Source organism: Physeter macrocephalus, unplaced genomic scaffold (assembly GCF_002837175.3).
Source record: "Physeter macrocephalus isolate SW-GA unplaced genomic scaffold, ASM283717v5 random_217, whole genome shotgun sequence".
Lineage (NCBI taxonomy): Eukaryota > Metazoa > Chordata > Mammalia > Artiodactyla > Physeteridae > Physeter > Physeter macrocephalus.
This window is the reverse complement of record NW_021145503.1, coordinates 67,819-88,291: the sequence shown is the minus strand read 5'-3', so window position 1 is coordinate 88,291 and position 20,473 is coordinate 67,819. Positions and strand designations below refer to the sequence as shown.

Sequence of the window (20,473 nt, the reverse complement as noted above, 5' to 3'; positions counted from 1 at the left end):
CTCAGCGGCCATGGCTCACGGGCCCAGCCGCTCCGCGGCATGTGGGATCTTCCCAGACCGGGGCACGAACCCGTGTCCCCTGCGTCGGCAGGCGGGCTCTCAACCACTGCGCCACCAGGGAAGCCCTTTTTTTTTTTTTTTTGAGTCCTTTATCTTATTGAGGTTCAGTCCATGGGGATAATGCAATACCTCTCCTGCCAGGGCTGTTTTAGGGATCGGTGAGGAAGCTCTCTGAACCCTAAAATATTCTGCAAATGCTGGTTGTTATTGTGATTCATCTTCGGGGTCTCCAGCCCTGAGCAGGGGACCTTCCCTCTGCATCTCTGCCAGCCTTGGCAGAAGATGGATGGGCACTTGGGTGACGACTGTCCTCCAGAGCAGGTCACTCATGCCTGTAGAGCTCCAGTCCAGATTGTGCCCCGTGTGTCCACAGCAGGTGTCCTGCGGTGGGGAGAGCAGACACCTTTCCCTCTGCTCTCAGGACGTTCCCAGACAAGACTCTCGCTGTCTTCCCACAGGACCTGGAAGAGGTGCTAAAGAGGGAGCTGAGTGGAAACTTTGAGAAGACAGCCTTGGCCCTTCTGGACCACCCCAGCGAGTATGCGGCCCGGCAGCTGCAGAAGGCCATGAAGGGCCTGGGCACGAACGAGGCAGTGCTCATCGAGGTCCTGTGCACGAGAACCAATAAGGTGAGTCCCAGCCGAGCCCTGGACCAGCTCCCAAGGGAGCGCCCATATGCCCATCAGAGACGGTTACAGCAGCCAGGAGGGAAAGTCCTCCCTGCATTCCGCCCACGGGGGGAGCAAGTGTCTGGGCAGAAACGCGTCTACTTGGTTCACACTGGAGAGATCCTCTTCCAGTCTTCTGATGCTCAGTCTTGGTGTTGCTGCTCCTGGCTTGACAGGATAGATCCTTCCAGAAGCACAGTGTCAATCCTGCTTTCATTTTTCTCAAGAGATGCACAGTTTTACATGAAGGAGGAAAGTTCTACTTTACCCTCCCAGCCTGACTTTGTGGGTCTCCAAGCATGGCTGCATCTAGCGGAGAGCTCAAGAACAGGCAGGGGGGTGGGGGGTGCCAGGGGGGTCCCGGTGAACACCCCCGGGTCCGCCACCACTTCCCCAGAGGTTTCCATGTCCTCTCTCCTGTCCTCCCCTGGTCCCTTGGGCACATGCCACCATTTCAGGAGCTGAAAAGGACCTTTGTTAAGGCCCTCGCAGAAGCCCATTCATCTTTGGTTCCAGAACCCATAAGGGCCAAGGACTTCATCAGGAGAAAAGAGGGCCCACAGGTCATTATTTGGAGACCCCCTGCCTCTTCCACAACACCCATCACATAGAATGGGGAGGTCCAGCGAGGAAATGCCAGGAAAATGCAGCATTCGTGAGGCCTCCGGGTAGGAAACAGAAACCACTTGGAGCAGGTGGCGAGGAAACCCGCCACAGCGCTCTGACCCGGAAGTGCCGCTCGAGCCCCGGGTGCCTGCCACCTGGGCTGGTTCCTCCTGCAAAGCCTGTGCCGCCCGTCCACGCTTCCTGAAGCGCCGCTGGGCTCCACGCTACAGCGGCAAACCCCTTTCCTGAACGTCTCTGGACTGCTCTTCTTCCCGAAGACTAGCTAATACAACCCCTCCATTTGGGGAGTTTCAGGTTAGGATTGTGCCTTCAGGGAGGGTTAGCACAGGAGGGCGGTATCAATTCAGTCCAATAACCACACAACTCTCCTTACTCAATATTCCTATCCTTTCCAGAAGCACCAGAGTCCTAGAGACCAGGCAGCCAATATTTGGGCAGCCTGCCTTGGCAAGAAGGTTAATTTGGTCGTCACTTTTCTAATCACACTTGCCTACACGTGGTTCACCCTCAGCCTAATTTCTTTCAGGTCCTGGTCTCAAACAGTGAGCAAGTTCTTTTTTTTCAGTCAAATAGATCTGACAGAAAAAAGAAGAAAAGCAGGGAGAGAGCAGGCCCTGGGTTCAGGCAGATCCTGAGAGTGGGCTGGAAGGAGGAGAAAGGGGAGGGGGCTGCAGAGTCACAGGTGTTCGGCCCCCACCTGCTTCCTCCTCTCTCCCACCCACCAAAGCAACACAGGCCTGGCTCTCATCTTCTATCGCTCCCCCTCCCTTCTCCCCATCACTGCCCCATGACTTTCATTTTAAACAGTTTATGAGAGATGCTGAAGGGAAATGCCTGCTCTTATACGCTGCTGGTTCAAGTGTACACTGAGGCGGCTCCCAAGTGGGTCAAGCCGTTGCAATATACAGCCATACTTTGTTTTATTGCGCTCGCTTTACCGCGATTTTACAAATAGCATGTTTGTGGCAACCCTTCATCAAGCAAGCCTATCAGCACCATTTTTCCAAAAGCATTTGCTCACTTCCTGTCTCTGTGTCATATTTTGATAATTCTCACAACATTTCAGACCCTCCACTGGCAGAAAGATAACGACTTGCTGAAGGCTCAGGTGATGGTTAGAATTTTTTAGCAACAAAGTATTTTTAAATTAAGGTATGTGCATTGTTTTTTAAGATATAACGCTATTGCACACTTAACAGACCACAGTAGAGTATAATCATACCTTTTTTTTTTTTTTGCGGTACGCGGACCTCCCACCGCTGTGGCCTCACCCGTTGCGGAGCACGGGCTCCGGACGCGCAGGCTCAGCGGCCATGGCTCACGCGCCCAGCCGCTCCGCGGCACGTGGGATCTTCCCGGACCGGGGCACGAACCCGCGTCCCCTGCGTCGGCAGGCGGACTCCCAACCACTGCGCCACCAGGGAAGCCCAATCATAACTTTTGTATGTATTGGGAAACCGAAAGATTCGTGTGACTCGCTTTATTATGATACTCATTTTATAGGGGTGGTCTGGAACCAAACCCACAATATCTCCAAGGTGCGCCTGTAAAGCAGTTCTTCCTGGCACACACCCTAGAGAGAGACTTGCACTCCTGTACACAGCAAATTGTTTACTGAGTGGAGCCTTGTTTGAAGTAGAGAAAAACTGAAAACAGCCTAAATGTCCATCAGTCAGAGGCTGGCTAAATACACAGGGGCTTACTGTAGGATGGAACCTTTTGTATCCATTTTAAAAAAACACTAGGTGACTAACTAATGTACAAGCATAGCTGGACCTCCAAAACCTATTACTGAGTGAAAAAATAAGTCAAAGAACAAACAATATGAACAGTATTCCACTTTTTAAACACATACAAAAAAACAGGTCTATATATTTGCAGTAGCACAAACATATGTATACAAATGTAAAGGGAAAATATGCACTGAACTTCTAACACTGGCTACCTGGGTGGGGAAGGGGGAGTGAGATGGGGTGAGGGGGTAGTGAAAGAAGATGTTAGCTTAGCTGTAATGTTTTCACTTTTAACTAAGGATGACATGTGCTAAAGGACTCCACACGGCTGGGGACTCGCTCTAGGCCTAGACCTTGACCTGTAGGGACAACCCCCTTTGGAGGAAGTCATAAAGGCATCCTGTGTCCAGAGACAAGCTCCTGCCTCTTCCCTTTGCTTGTCTCTGCCTATATTATTGATTAACCCCACCTTGGAGTATTGATTTTTTTTTTATTACCTCTCCTAGGAAATCATCGCCATTAAAGAGGCCTACCAAAGGTGTAAGTGACCGTTTGTTCTGACTTTAAAGAATGTTCCTTCCAAAATACCTCTGGGAGACTAAATCTGCTTTCTCTCCTCCTTTCTTCTTCCCCAAAAGTATTTGACAGGAGCCTTGAATCAGATGTCAAAGGTGATACAAGTGGAAGCCTAAAAAAAATTCTGGTCTCCCTGCTACAGGTAAAAGTAAAAAGGTCTAACCTGGTTTATGATCTTGGGAAACAGCCCTTGGCAGCATGGGACCATGATGAAAAAGGCAATTTAGATGATAAACATTTCCTTCTTTTATTAAAAATGTTACTGAGGGATCATCAACCTGTGTTCTGTCAGCCCAGCTCTCGTGAAATTATTCAATGGGTATTTTTCCCATCAAAACAATCCGCCTAGTCATTTGCAGTTTACACAATCCCTTTTTGTTAGTGAGTTATCTCATTAAGCATCACCACCTCACTTTGCCAGTGAGGAACCTCTAGGTGTACACACAGTAAGACACAGCTTAGGAGCAAGAACCAGCCCATCTGACCCCAAGTAGGGCCCTTTTCATGACACAACTTACTTCCAGGATTCACCCCAAGTCTAGACCTGTAAGAACTGCTGCAGGGAGCTTGGCCTGGAAAGCAGGGCTTTAAGAATTGGCCCTGCTAGGACACAGCCCCCGCGGCCCCCAGCCAGATGGCATCTGCACTCTCATTGACACACCCATCTTTATGACCTTTGTGTGTTTCCTCCACTTCATTACTCTCGATGTGGAGAGACTGATAGCAGAGAATACACAGAGTAGGCTTCACCTGTAGCACGAAGAGTATATAAGTGTTCTCCTGCTGTATAACAAATTGCTGCAAACTCAGCAACCTAAACTATGCAGATCCATGATCTAGCGGTTTCCATGGGGCAGGGGTCCTGTTGCGGGTTAGCCAGGGTCTCGCCAGGCTGAAATCAAGGTGTCAGCCAGGGCTGCCATCTCATCTGAGGCCTGGGGTCCTCTTCCAAGCTCACTGGCTGTTGGTAGATTTCGGTTCCCTGTGGTTGTACGACTGATGTCCCTGTTTTCCTGCTAGCTGTCAACCAGAGACCACTCAGCTCCTAGAGGCCATCTGCAGTTCCCTGTCATGGCCCCATAGACAGTTCAGAGCATGGCTATTTGGTTTCTTCCAGGCCAGCAGGAGTTCATGTCTCTGACTTCTTCCATCTCTGACCTTAAAGAGCTCACCTGATTGGGTCAGATCTACCCAGGATAACTGATTAGGGATTTTAATTACATCTACAAACATCCCCTTTACCATATAAACATAATATGATCACAGGAGTGGTATCTCACCATATTCACAGGTCTTACCCACACTCAAAAGAAGGCGATTATACAAGAGTGTGGGCCACTTGGGTCATCTTAGAATTCCACCTGCCACTAAGGGCTTAGGTTAGACCTCCAAAACTTTCCATGACCAACATTCAGGGCTCTTCAGGGCTGGGACCCTGAGAAGTGAAATTTAATATTTTGGAAGGAAGACTAATAGCTTCCCAACAGACTCATTCTAGGGGACATCATGAGGTTTCTTAGAGGTCAGTGGGGTTTGTGAGTGACCCTGGTTTCTAGAAAAAAAAAAAAGGAAAAATGTGTTGTCACAGAAGCTACTCTGTTTATCAGTTGTGCCCAAAAGATGGCAGCAAAGAGCAGTATTGCCACTTTGCCAGGTTTTGTCTAGCTTCAGGCCACCCCTCTGAAATCACCCCCTTTTCTAGGACTTTCCTTTTTTTTGTTTTCTGTGGTCAAGCAGGAACTCAAGTTAATAACAATGTGTTGATTTTCTAGGCTAATCGCGATGAAGGAGATAATGTAGACAAAGATCTAGCTGGTCAGGATGCCAAAGATCTGTATGACGTAAGTATGCAGATGTGCCAGTCTCTGCAAATTCTTTTTTTTTTAAATTAACATTATTTTCAACAACTGTTACTTTATTTTATGCGAATTGGAATTACTTGGGAAATAAGTATGATCTTTAAAATATTTTTCATATATACGGTCTTCATGAACCTAAAAGAATTGCTTTTTCTATTCTTATATTCTGGGGTTAACCACCTTAGATCCATTTTGGAACAAGGGAAGGTATAAATAATATAAATATGTGAGGTATACCTGTGGGTTAGAAGTTTAAAGTGCTGGATCGATCAATGTGGCTTAGATTCAGTGCATATTTTATTGTTTCCTGTAAGGGAGACCTGGTCACAGCTCTGTTTATTCAGTCTTTTTGCAAAAGGCTTTTTCAAAATGTTTGCACTCGGCCCTCTAGGCAGGGGAAGGCCGCTGGGGCACGGACGAGCTTACCTTCAATGAAGTCCTGGCCAAGAGGAATCACAAACAGTTACAAGCCACCTTTCAAGCCTACCAAGTTGTAAGTGATCCAGTACTAAGGCAAGGAGTTCACACGGAAACTGAGTCTCAAGTTACTTCCAGAAGAAGCCGAGATCTGGGATTTGGAACTGGGCGGCAGGGGGCGGGGCGTCTTTTACAATAGTGGTTCTCAATCAGGGGTGACTTTGCACCCCCAGGGGATATTTGATAATGTCTGGAAACACGTGGGGCTGTCACAACAAGGTGCGTTGGGGGGAGCATCAGTATTGGCATGTAGAGCGTCAAGGCCAGGGATGCTGCTGAACCTCCCACAGTGCACAGGGCACCTCCCACAACACAGTCATTCGGCCCCCAGTGCAGTGTGGAGTCTGGGAAACGCTGCTTTGCAACAGAGGCTAGGGAGGCAGGGGAGTGTCAAGTTTAGGAGCAAAGCCCTAGAGTCAGAGGGTACAGGTTCAAATCCTGGTTCTACCACTAACAAGTGACCTGATTTCACCATCCTCATTTGTAAAACAGAGACCGTGAACATCAGCCTCCCACCCTCACGGGGTTATTTTAGGTGTTAAATAAGATGAATATAAAAGGCTCAGGACAGTATCTGGCACGTGGTAAGCTTACAAGTGTTCGCTGTTATTCCACTTGACAGTTGGGCTAACAGTGCCTACTCCACCCCAAACAGATGTGATGATACCTCAGAGATACGCTCTTGGAAAGATGTGTATCAGTTACTTTTATACAATTGTTTTTTTTAATCTAATGATAATTTTAAGTCAGCGAGGTGAGTTAGCTATTTCAAGGCACTCAGTGGTTAGTCCTTCCCGGAAAATCAGTCTTTAATTGCAAGAAGACTTTTGTGGAATATCAGATTTTGTTTTGGTCTCCTATTTTATATTTGTGGAATGCTTTTAACTATTCAAAGGACATCTGTGCCCCGTGTCTCATTTCAATTTCACAAGAATACTGTAACTCAAGTGTAGGCTGAAGAAGCCATTGTTACCCACAACTGATGGAGGAGGAAAATCTGTTACAAGTAAGGAACCATCTGTAACTTATCAGGACCACACAGCAAGTCAGTAGCAGAAAGTGGATGAGAACGCCAAGGTTCCCCAGCCTGAGCTCCTACCTCAGCTAGAGCTGGCCGCTCCTCACTCAGAATAGCATTTCCTATGTGTTGCCAGCAGATGAAAAGACAACAAAGCTTTGGAATTTTATCATCACTGTATATAAGCCCTCAGGGCCCTCTGCTTTCAAATCCTGCCCGGATTCGTGATCAAAGGCAGCTGACCCTGTACTCCCCTGGCCCCTGGGCCTGGAGCTGTGTAGACTGAGCTGGAAGCCTTCTCCATCACCTAGACCCTCTTCCCATAAGACTGGGGCCATGGATGGAGTTTCTGGGGTAGCTGTCATTGAGGATCACTATAGAAACACGCATGTGTGTGAGGGTGTGTGTGAGGGTGTGTGTGAGGGTGTGTGGGGGGTGTGTGTGTGGGGTGTGTGTGTGGGGGGAATGTGTGGTGTGTGTTTGTGTGTGTGGGTGTGTGGGGGTGTGTACGTGAACTACTGACTATCTAAGGATACTCCCTAGGCCAACTGTTCTCAGAATTAATCTCCAAACAGCAGAATCTGTATCACTTGAGATAATGTTTAAAATGAGAATTCTTAGTGCTGGCCCTGGACCTACTGAATCAGCTTCCTTGGAGTTAGGGTCCTATAGTCTCTGCTTTAACAAATCTTCCAGATTCTGATACATGTTAAGGTTTAACAAGTCTGCTCGAGGCTACTAGCTGTATGACCCTGGGCAAGTTATTAAGGGTTCTGTGCCTCAGTTCCCCCAACCGTATAATAGGGATAATAATAGTACCTACTTCACAGGGTTAGTAAGGATTAAATGAATTAACAGATTTAAAGCATTTATTGCCTGGCATGAAGTAGGTGCTCAATTAACATTAGCAATTGTTATGAGTCACCTTACGTGAACCGACAGTGTCAAAAAACAGAGCTAAAACTCAAATGGTCAGTAAGATAATCAATTGATCTGATGATTCTTTACATGAAACCAGCTCTAAAATGCTACCTATTCATCATTCCGAAAGCCTTGTTGGAACATTGTTCACCTTGATCTTTATCACTGATCTTCTGAGCTCATCCTGATCTTGGGAACCTGGCTCCATAAATTTTCTCATGGTCTCTGGCTAAAAGCACTAAGACGCTAAGGTCAGATCAGTGAAGTGTATCATACGGCATAGGTTGTCCTGGCATAGAGGTGAATTTTAATTTTTGGCGCAAAAACTCAGGTTTTTGCCCTTAATCTGCCCTCTAAACCTGAGTCTTAACTGTTGACACTCTCAGAGATCCCAGCCCAAGCAACAAAGCTTCCCCAACTCTGCAGCATCAAGAAAGATTATTACCGTCCCCAAATCTACCAAATATGAAAGACTTGTAGAGTTATAAAGTTCCCCAAACATGGCTCAGTAAAAACTGTAGGTACACATACCCATAGCCCCAGGTCACTGCCTCACCACCACACCCCTCATCACTTCTCCCCTCCCCTAAAGTGTTCCTAAGCCCCTTCCAGAACCTTTAGCCCTTTAACTGCTATAACCAAAGTCAGAGGGCACAGGGTTCTGCCGTGGGCACGCTGTCGGTTTGGGGCATTGGTTTTAAAAGAAAGAAATGTGTCTCCTACTCTTCTAGTAATCCCCCCACAGGCAATGCTACCTGGTAAACTAGAAGCCTTTGAGGCTTGTCTGGAATCCACCCTGGCAAAGGGTTTTTGTATCGAGATCAGAAAGCCCGGGTTTGTCCAAAGAGCCCCTCTAGGAATTAAGTGTTCCGATAAGTGAGAAGCATTCCATTTGCAAAGGAGCATCTCAGTAGCTTGGGCCAGTGGACTGTTTAACATTTGTGCTCAATGGAGTCCCTGGAGGTGCCCTGGTAGCCACCAGGAGGGAGTGGGGGGAGGAGGTGGGTAGAGAAGAAAGGGCGATGCCGTCTCACTGTATCTCATGAATAGTGCGTGCCCCCGGAGCTGGGCAGCAAAGAGACTGAGAGGGCGGGAACCTGGCATTACTGTCTAGGGCTGCGCTAAGGAGCCCATCTCCCGCCTCCCCAGAACAGCTCTGCTTTCCTGCTTTTACCTGTTGTGTAGGCTGAGATGCTACAGAAAATTTAAAAACACTGTTCTAGCCCAGTACTGACAATAAAAATGGAAAGTGGTTTAATGTGAGGATTTTTTTTTTTTTTTTTTTTTTTACTAAACACAGACCTGTGTGAGGACAATGTCCTCTTGAAACACAATCTCAGTCTACACAACAAGAACCCTGTTCATGGGAAAAGTGATAGCAGTTTCTTCTGAAATACCAGCTCCCACATCCAACCCCCAACACCTGAGAACAGCTAAGAAAGGGACTGAAAGCCCCCCCAATCCAATCCCCTTCTTATCTAGGTCGATTCCACACCAGACCTCTAGATGGGCCAGCTACGATGAGGAGATCAAGCTACGGGTTTCATTAAATCTGGACCCTCCTTCCCCCCACATCTATTGTGCGCGTATCACAAAGAATATGTTGTTTACCAGTGTTTTCAGAATGAACTACATAAACTCCACTGGCAATGTCCTCAAAGGCCCCAATTATTTATAGACTCACAATTGTGTCATATCCTCAAGAGATAATTTCTAAGAAAGAAGTTTCAGTATTTCTAATGCTTAATTGCATTTCCCAAACCCAACCAAAAGTTCTCCTTTCTCTTTATATGCCTGCCCTGAGCTGGGCCCAGGCGGTACTTGTGTTAAGCGTGGTCACAATTTACTCTGAACTTCAGCTTCTATAAATATTTGGAAGGAAACCTAATGTGTAATGCTGTGCAGAACGAGCTGGCGGCGAATATAAGATCATCTGGAGTCTCCCCAGAGGGAAAGAAAGCAGCATTTGACGTGGTCAGCCCCTGGCTCCCAGCCCAAGTAGCCCCACAGTATCAGAAACGTTAGACCAAGTCCTTACCATGAACTTCACAACCTCTGTTCATGTCACCCAAAGTGTAGGTGCCCGAGCTCTCAGTCTCAGTCCACAGCGGAGGAAGATGTGGGAGATGATTATAACCATAGCCTCCTGGAAAATTGGAAATGGAAAGAATCTTTATAAACACATAGGAAACTCAAGTACGATAGAAACATAAAGAATATTGTTGCAGTATTTATTCATTGTTTCTCCACTCCCTGATTTCACAGAGGAGGAAGCTGAGGCTGAGGGAGTGGTCCTGACTGGGGTCGCATCCATTAGGGGTCAAATCGGGACTAACTCCTAGGCCATGAGAGTCCCCACTCGAATGGCGGGCAACCATCCCCAGCCCTGCAAGGGCTGAGGCCAGAGAGGAATCCCAGAGTTCCTCTGGTCCTTGCGTGACCAAATCTGGAAGAGTCTATTGCTTTTTGTAGAAGAATGAGCCTCAAGTGCACCAAGGCCAAAAGCAAAACCTGGACTAACAGCTGCACTTTCTTTCTCCAGCTCATTGGCAAAGACATCGAAGAGGCCATCGAAGAAGAAACGTCAGGAGATCTGCAGAAGGCCTACTTGACTCTCGGTAAGGTAAAGCTAGGAAAGCCCCTGATTTGGGTTGCGCTCCCTGGAACCAGACTTGGAGACAGAGGTTTGTGTGCAGGAAGCTTTCAGGGAATAGCTTGGGAACCACACATCTAGGCAGCATTGGGAAGGGAGAGAATGAATGTGGTGCAGCTGCAACAGGAGCTGTGCTGGTCCCCCAAGGGGCCCTGAAGTCAGGATGTCCAAAGTGGAGGCAAGGGGACCAGGTCTTCACACCCCACATCAAGCAGCCGTCTGGCTGCACCCAGGGAGCATTTGCAGCCTTGGGGAAGATAGCTCCCTCTTTTGACTCCTTATGGATAGGACCCCAGTCAGTCCCTCCCTCCTGAGAAGGGACTCAGCCCTGAGCAGCCAGCAGGTAACGCTTGGCGTGAGCGCCTGCTGTCCTGAAGACAGCAGCTGGGGGACCTACCACAGCATCCATGACAGTCCCATTAAGATCATGGAGCCCCGAGAGCCTCCATCAACAGCCTGGGACCATTGTCTAGTCTCGTGGGGCAGCATGCGGTTCGTGTGACACACACTCAAAAGCACCCAGGTTCGGATCCAGGAACAAGTTTCTGCGGGTGCCTGATGGCCCAAGGGTGACCTTTTCCATTTGGTTCCCTTCAACATTGGAATGAATGAGGTCTGTGTAGAAAGCAAGGCGGGGGAGACTAGATCAAGGCCGTGCCAAGCAAACGGCAGGCATTTCTCTCCAGGTGTTGCCCGTAGGCAGGAAATAGCAGAGAGATGGGTACCGGGCTGTGGCTGGCAGGCTCCTTTCTCATTTTTGCAAGCCCCGGAATGAAGGCATTGTCCATTGTCCACACTCCGGTGGCGAGGAGGCCAGGGCAGCAACCCAAATGGCACGAGAAATGGAGAGAATATCCCCAGAAGGAGAGGAAGAACCAAAAAAGCAGCCCCTGGAAGCTAAAAAATGTGCTCTCGCTGCCAAACTCTTTTGTTTTGTTTTTTTTGATGGGATTTTGGGGGCAATGTCAGCAACTGATTTTTTTTTTTTCCACCCTCATTTTGCATTCAGATTAGCAGGTCTGCTATTGTTATAGAGGCCTGAACGTCCTTAATGTCACTCCTGTCCCACGATGGATACACACAGATGACTGTCCTTAGGGCTTTAAGGATGAGTGTCTTAAGTAAACGGCGAGATCTACTCATGGCCCAGCTACAAGGTTCCAAACCCTTTCTGTACCTGCAGTGTAAAGAAGCAGGAAAACGCCAGAGTTCAGTCAGAAGATTAATACTAATTCTTATTAGTATTAAGTATTAATGGTAATAAAACAATTCAACCCTTTAACATTTACTTAGCACCTGCCTGGGCCAGCAGTTGTGCCAGGCGTGGGGCTCAGAGGTAAATAGGTCCAGTTCCTGTTCTTAAGAAGCTTCGAACTCATGGCAGATACACTCAGATCAAGAGACTGAGCTACAGTAAAGATAAAACCAAAAACAATCAGAGCAAGGCAGGTACAGAGGAAGGAAAGGACCCATCCCTGCAGTTGGGGGACCATGAAATGCAGGAGTTGGGTGGACTCCACTGGTGGCAAATGTAAACGAGATTAGAAAAGACCTTGAAAAGGAACCACACAAAGAGTAGAACATGACTTCATGACTAGATTCTCTACACACTCCCCACCCTACTCCCGCCTACCTCATAAAGATGCCAGTTCGCCACTAAAATTGAGGAGGAGGTGTTATGAGACCAGACGGTTCCCACCGCTTGCAGCCTTTGGAGCAGCACTTCTCAAAGTGGGGTCCACGGAACCCCTGCATCAGACTCACGTGGGGAGGCGTGTGAAAGCGCAGTCTCTGGAGGCCCACTCCAGGCTACCCACTTAGAACTTCCTGGAATGCAGCCCAAAGCCACACATTGACAAGCTCCTCCCGTGATCATCTTATGCTCCCTGAAGTTTGAGAACCCCTGTTCTGCAGGCCAGAAGGAGCACGAGACACCGCGGGGTGGCTGGCCGCCCTCCCTCTCACACGCACGAAGATCTTTACTCCCACATGCTCCCAAGCTGGCCCCACCCAAACTTTCAGGGTATTCCTACTGCTGCGAACAACAAAGGTTGCTCACCAGGCATAGACTGCATACGGTAGAAACGTTGAGATTTTTCTTCCCAAAATATCAGGAAGAAGGAATGTCAGGGGGGAAGTCACTGGTGTGGGGACGGAACGCACTCAAGTTAGGCAGACGATCAGTGCAGCGTCAGTTAGTACGAGTGCACAGGACGGGGTCCTCGGGAAAAGCTGGTGAGGCCGCCAGCTCAGAACGTCTGGGGGTGTGCGTCACAGTGAGTCTCAAACACTCTGCTCCCCAAATTGCCAGGTTCACGCCCCCCACCCCCATCACCACCACCACCAATCCAGCAGCTTGTGGATTCAGACTCCTGGGTCTGGGCTCCTCCACTGACACTCTGGTGGCTGCCACATGACCTATAAAATAAGGGGACAGACCACCCCCCTCCACAACCTGGACTCTGCTCTCCTAATTCTGTTCCTCCCCCTTCCTTGTAAGCATTCTACCGGCAATTACCCAGAAGATAAGAGTGCTCACTGCAGGTCATATTAAGGATGTGCATTCCACGCTCATGCTGAGTGTATTACTTATTATTTACCACTAACATCAAAAATGTTAAGTGTTCTAGGTAAATGTCAGCAACATAAACGGTCAAGGGTTCATTCTCCCAAAGTGTTAGTCCTGATGGGCCCATATGAGCCTTGGAGGAGGGGAGAGCAATCTTGATTTCTCCCCAGGAGCAGAGATGCACCCCATCCCCTGATGGGTGAATAGAAACCATACTTCGTTGATTTGTGGATTAGATCATACTTTATTCATTTCGGGCTGGGGCAGGGCCAGAAAAGAGCAACTAGCAGCATCACAGGAAGGTGCTCTGTAGACAGGATCGAACATTGCGTCAAGCCCACATCCCAGATGGAAAACGAAGACGATTGTGGGGAACTTGGAAAAGACTCAGAGTGAGGCTCCCAAATAAAATCCCAGTGAGGGGCTTCCCTGGTGGCCCCGTGCGTAAGACTACGCGCTCCCAACGCAGGGGGCCTGGGTGCCATCCCTGCTCAGGGAACCAGCTCCCGCATGCACGCCGCAACTAAGATCCCACGTGCCGCAACTAAGACCCGGGGCAGCCAAAATAAATAAATAAATATTTTTTAAAAATAAAAAAATAAAACCTAGTGAGGAAAAAGAAAAGGAAGGAAGGTTGTTTCGCATGGGCAGGAGGGCCACGGTCCAACCGAGTGTATCTTCAAGACTACGAAGTTGTATATGGCAAGGTTGCCAGCCAGTCCGTGTCTCCCCTCCAAACCCAACTCCGACGTCAGAGATTTCTCCTAGAGGTGAGAAGGTATTTCTGCTGGTAAGAATCATGAACTTTACAGGGAGGGCCTGAGGATGGTCACAGAGCTCCTCCTCCTCCCAAGGGTCTTCAGGGAACAGGAGAGGTTCTTACGTGTCTGAAGGGGTTTTGGTTGAAGAGTCCAGATGCCCTGACCCCAGGGGAATCTTCCAGATCCCATTATCAACAGTGTGAAGTCTGCTCCTTTCAGACACCCGCCTCACAATTCCATCAGCTCCAAGGGCAGCCAGGTGACACTCTGAGCCAGCTCTGTGCCTCCCGAGGGTCTCGGTGTTATTCCACAAAACGTGAACACCTCACGTTCTCTCTTCCTTTGTCCTGCCCAGTGAGGAGTGCCCGGGACCTCCAGGGCTACTTTGCTGACTGTCTGTACAAGGCCGTGAAGGGTGCGGGCACCGACGAGGAGACCCTCATTGACATCATTGTGACCCAGGCGGAGGTAAGACGCACTTGCTGGGCTCCACCTTCTTGTTTTGCCACCAGTGATGTCATCTACAGGTCGTTTTTAGTAAGAGCCTATTTACAGAAAGAGTAAAACAGAGACAGCCCTTGCCTTCCCAGACTTTGTAGAGGACACTGTGCTGTGCTTCAGTCTGTTTCTTTTTATAAAAATACAGTAACGTTAGCGGCTTCTATTTCTGTCATCTGTGGCTCCAGAGAGCTCGGGGTAGTGTGTGCAGGGAACCTGGAGGGGCTGTTCCGGATAGGGCAGCTCCATTTTAAGGAAGGTAAAACAGACACTCTGAAATGTGAACAATGGACTAGATCACCAGAGCAAGTAATCTCCCAACTCCTGAACCAGGCCTTTATTTCCTTAAACACACCCCAGAAGCACAATTTTGCACAAAAAACCACATCAGTACAAGACAATGTTTCTCAACCTTTTTTAAATTAGCGATCGCCCACCCTCACCCCCAGGGAGCCTTCTTAGACCCAGTTTTTTCCTAACTGTCACTCCCCTCCAAGAAATGTTAACACGGCATACACTGTATATCTGTTTATGTTCCCTATGTAGATACGTAGTTAATTTTACATAAGATTAAGATTTTTTTTCACCCTCTAAGAACCAGTTTTTGCCCCCGTTGGGAGCAACATCGCCCCCTTTGAGAATGCGTGAGTATAACAGAGGCACAGGGAGAGGAGTGGCCAGAAGCTAGGGAGCAGCTGTCAAGACTCATGTTCAGAATACAGGGCCACAGAGAGGAGGAATTACAGAATCAATGGGAAATGGCATTTCACCCACAGCAGAGCCGCCTTGGAGAGTGAAGTGGAACTGGGCACTTGAAAACCACAGACAACTTCCCTCAGAAACGCGTTAAATGAGGGGGGAAAAGATACCAACCCAAATTCTGGCCCCCAGCTTTTTGACAAATAATACTTAACATCTACACTGTTTTGAAATGTAACTTAGCAACACAACTATTCTTTCGTTTTTATTTCTATTCCTGGAATTTCTCCTCCCCTCTTGCTCCTCCTCCTCCTCCTCCTCCACAATTCATATTTTCCTCTCTCTCTTAAAGCCCCTCTCTGTGTTCTCCTCCCCTCTCCCTCCCCAAGTCTCTCTGCCACTCTCTCTGTTTTATTTTGCTTGCTCCGAGTCTCTCTTTCCCTTATGTCTCCAGGTCTCAGCCTTCTCTGTCTCTCTGTCTCTTAGTAACTCACCCCCCGCAGCCAGAGTCTCTGGAGATCCTAAGACACTCCGAGGAGCAGGCTGGTGACAAAGCCCAGCAAGGATTCTAAAGACCCCGGGGCGTTGGACCACTCTGAGGGCTCCTCAGGGTGCCATATTCACTCCAGCATGCATGAGCTGTAGAGCGCTTATTCCAAGATGCTCGGTCCTATCTCAGTACTGACCACAGGTCCTGGGTCATCTCCACATGGGGACCATTCCCTCGGAATGCTTCCGGCCCAGCCAGATAATATTGGCCAGATCCCCTAATCCCCCAAAGCCACCTGGTACTAGAACAGAGCCCTGTGAGCCCCACCCCATCCCTGCACTGACCCACCCTCCCACTTCCTGCCCCTCCCCCAGCTGAGCAGCCTACCAGCCCACCTGCCTGATGCAGTCTCTCTCTCGCAGCACCCACTTCCAACAATTCCTGCCTCTCCTGCCCTCTCCTGCTCTCATCTTTCTCTCTCCTGTAGGGCCCTCGAATTGGGGCAGGAGAAGAAAAGAACCAGAAGCTTGAGCAATGGTTTGTGAGTCTCTCAAGAAAGCAAGATAGAGTCTAAATTAAAAACAACGATAACAACAAAGCTAAAAACAAACAAAAAACTCCTGGTTAAAGAGAGCTCTGTGCTTCTTTCATGAGACTTACTGTGTTCTTTCTAGAATTATATCTTCCATGGTACAAATATTACCTCCTTTACTAGGTGGTCAGAATCTTCAGAGCAGAACAATCTTTTTATCTGTGTTTCTTCTGAGTCCTTTCCCCACCTCCAGCACCTAGGTTTTTCAAGCTTTTCAATGAATTACAGTTGATCCCTGAACAACACAGATTTGAATGGTGTGGGTGCACCCATATGCAGATCTTTTCAGTAAATAACAGTACCTGTATTTTCATTTTACGGATCTTTAAATTAACTAAGTGTGGGGAGAAGTTTGTGCTCCATTAGAGATCACAATATGTAGAATCAAAAGAACTAGGGTTTGAGGCCTGATTCTATCCGAACTGTTTCTGCTTCCTGCCCTTGGGTGAGTCACTGATCAAATCCCTTTGTTTTTGAGGCAGAGATGGCAGTGCACAGATTCTAGACTGCACGGGGGGGTCTGCGTTCCCAATTCCCGTATTGCGCAAGGGTCGGCCGTAGGTTCAAAATAAGTCCTAAAAATTGATAATGAATTGAATTTTGTTGTTTGGCACTAATATCCTTGCTGATCAGGGTACAAGAGAAAAAAAAAAAAAGGCGTCATTTCAAACTGTGTTGACAATTTTCTTAACCTTATACTAAGAGTCAGCAAACTGTGGCCTGCAAGCCAAATCAGGCCCACCACCTGTTTTTGTACAGTCCTGTTACCTGAAAATGATTATTTTAAAGTAACTGTAAAAATCTCAAAGGAAAAATAATATTTTTGTAACACATAAAGTCATATGAAATTCAAGTTTTAGTGTCCATAAACAAAGTTTTACTGGAACAGACACACAGACACTGAACTCAGCTTTCCTATTCTCAGCCATGAAATAGGAAGAATAATAACTCCGACTCTAAGGGTTGCTTTGAGGCATTAACGCGCAAGTGAGAATGATGTGCTCAGAACAGTGGCTGCCTGTGTTTATGGTGAAAACGCTATAAATGTCCCGGTTGCTGGTGTCATCTCTCCTACAGGTGGACCTTCAGGGGATAAAAGCCAAGTTCCAAGAGAAGTATCAGAAGTCTCTCTCTGACATGGTTCGCTCAGACACCTCTGGGGACTTCCAGAAACTGCTGGTGGCCCTCTTGCACTGAACCGAGCCAGCACAGCAGGAGAACGGGGAGGAACCACCTTTGACAAAAGCCCCTCCCAAACCAGATTTGCAAATGCCACTCCAGCACGAAACACCCTCAAGGGTCCTGGTTTATTTCCTTGGCCAGGGCAGCAGCCTCAAGACGCCTGACTAGATCACCCTGAATGCTGGTTTAGCGAGTGTCTGGGCTGCCTCTTAATTTTCCTTGAGGGTAGTCACTGAATGCTTTCTGAGCACAGATGAAATCTGCAGTTGATAAAAACTATGCATTCGTAATAAAACATTTAAAAGGATATGTATCACACAGGGATATGTATGTTCTGGGTAAAGAGCAAGTGGTTAAAGTTCAAGAAAGACCAAAGTAAGCAATTCATTCATTTTCCTTCTGTGCGCTCAATTTCAATCCTCCATGTTAACTGAAGATGTGGCTTACGCCTACATCAGCTGCTTTTCCAAAGACTGGGTTGATCTGCTTTGGTGTTTGTCCGGTAAATAAATGACTTGTGAAATGTCAACATATTTGGAAAATGCAAACAGTTACATTTATTAATAATCACCAAGGACAGTCACCAAGGCCAGCGGCAAGGAAACAACTGACTTGCCTATATGAAACGTAACGAGAGGTAAAATTCCCTGATCTGCTACCTGGTTTAAATGGTTTTTCTTGCTTCTCTAGACATTTGAGCCACTTGAGTCTTCCCTCGGATCTTCAAATACAATTAGGCTGGGCACAGTGCCAACAGGATCAAGGTTAATGGTCTGGCTCTCAAATGGATTGATTCTGCACCAATAGCATCTCTGTTCCAAGGTGTTTGTCTCATGGCCACGTGCTGCTACACATAAAGGGGTCTGTCATGAGAACACAGACACTTTGGTCCAATAATTATAGTTATCGTTCATCGGATGATTATTTGTGCCTGGCACTGATAAGTAGCTTACTTTCATACTTAATTTTCCCAACATCCCTATGAGGTTAATATTACTCCCATTTATGAGCTGAAGCAACTGAGACATTAAGTAACCTGGCCAAATTCATTCACAAATGACAGAACCGAGATTTGAATTCAGGGCTGGCGGACTCCAGAATCCATCCTAGTAACTGCTTTTCTTGGAAAAATAACACAAAGTACACGGAAATGGGTCTGTATTCATTCACCTGCTTAAGTTCCTACTATTTGCCAATCCCTGTGCTGGGCTCTGGGGATACAAAGATAAAGAGAACACTGGCCACACCTTGGGCAGTTCATTCCCAGGCCAGTAGTGTAGACGGATGCCTCCAGTATTCATCAGACGCTGTTAAGTGCACTGATACAGGCACGTAAAGCTCTCTACCCATGAGTAAGAAGAGGCAACACAGAGCTCTGCCTGGGGGAACTGGGGAATACTTTACAGAGATGCAGTTGTGCTGGGTTTTGAATACATAGAAACTTTCCAGAAAAACAAAGAAAGAAGCACGTGGGTAGAGGCCTGGAAACATAACGGAGCAGGATGTGTTCAGGAGGCGTTGAAATCCATTTTCCTGGGGCATGGATGTGGTGAAAGGAAGGAGAGGGCCGGGGAGGCGGGTGATGAAGAGTATGTTTGGGTCACGTCAGCCGTGGTTTTGCCTTCCAAGTGTGAGCTTGGTCCTCTGGGCAACAGTGGTCATTGGAGATGTTTAAATGAGTGAGAACATGATCAGATTTGGGTCTTGGGAAATCACTTTGGTGGTGTAATCAACACAGAGCATACCAGCCCAAGCACGCTGTGCTGTGTCTTTCTAGCAGCTGTAAAAGCGTGATCAACAACTTAAGAAGTTATGTTAACCTCTGCATCCTCAACATACCGGTTTATCTACCTAACAGACACGGCTGTCATTATGAGCTTTAGCACGTAAAATGGTTCAGTGACAAAACACACTCATGTTCTCGTTGTCAAAGCTGGCCTTGTGCTTTTAAGAAACAAACAAAAACAACCAGTTCTTGGGATCTGAGCTTATAGTAAGGACAGAAAAACAAACCAGTGGACTGAAAAGAGATCTATTAAAAGCAGCCATCCTTTGAGAGTGCTGAAGGCCACGACTGACATGGAGAGGAGAGGAAAGGGATATCACAGGGGAGGAAACAGGCTGAGTAAGATGGAGAAGCAAAGTCATTTGCTCAAGGTCACACACAGGAAGAATCAGGGCCAGAATTCAAACGCAAGTCCTTCTGACCCTGATGTCTGAGCTCTTAGCCAATTAGCTCACGTCCATGCGTGCCTTCTCCAGAGCTTGAAGCTCCGGGCGCCAGGCACCTCTCTGACTGTTGCTCACCACCCACAGGCGGAAGCCAGTTTCTGCACTTGACCTGGGGGCTGCCTCACAAGAGAACTCCCCCGTCTGGTCTGTCCCCAGAGTGTCCCACCCTCCCTGTCCTCACGGTCAGGAATTTCCTCCTTTTCCCTTCCATACACCCCTGCCCGGCCCAGGCTCCCCCTCCCCTCTCCCCAGGCCCCTACTCTCAGAAGGCAGGGCCTGCCTGGGGATGGGGAAGGAGGAGAGGACAAAGGTAGAAGGAAGCGGGGGAGAGCAACCCTGCCTTGTCACCCTCCTGCTGCACAGCCCTGTCCCCCAGTCCACCCACCTACTTCCCCCAGGGCCACTGGGGAAATTCTAGCTCCTGCCACCCGGGTGTTCGGGTAGGTGGGGAGGTGGTCTGAATCCCTCCTCCGGGGCTGCATGGGGAGCGCAGGTCCTGTGGGTGCACGTGGTAACTCACCGTCCATTTCCCCATGAAATTCTATTCGGGACCCTGACTGGCTCACCCCCCACCCGCCGTGACTCACCTGGCATGGGCCTTAATCACATCAAAGGGGCAAAATACCTGCCTCCACCACCACCCACAGACTGCCTTCAGCTGCACGGTGACACCACCTAACCAGACTTCCGGGGCCTCAGCCTTGAGGCAAACTGCGCTTTGTCATCTTTCTCTTTTTTATTCTAGGCTCTTCCCTCACCCGGACTCAGGACCGCCAAATCCAAGGGCTGGAGGGCAGCTGTCTCATTCCTATTCCAATCACTCAATGAGCATGAATGAGAATCTGCCGGGCGCAGGGC

General features: G+C 48.2%; 1 protein-coding gene across 1 annotated transcript; it reads left to right on the top strand.

Annotated features, from left to right (window-relative positions):
- Positions 1-518: 518 nt before the first annotated feature.
- On the top strand, positions 519-19,758 carry LOC102983928 (annexin A13; the record flags this gene model as incomplete). The annotated part of the gene is made up of 8 exons (XM_028484713.2): positions 519-689; positions 3,595-3,628; positions 3,727-3,806; positions 5,437-5,505; positions 5,915-6,016; positions 10,482-10,557; positions 14,278-14,390; positions 17,279-19,758. Coding segments are annotated over 8 exons (765 nt in total), but the record flags the coding sequence as incomplete, so codon positions are not given.
- Between the last annotated feature and the right edge of the window lie 715 nt (positions 19,759-20,473).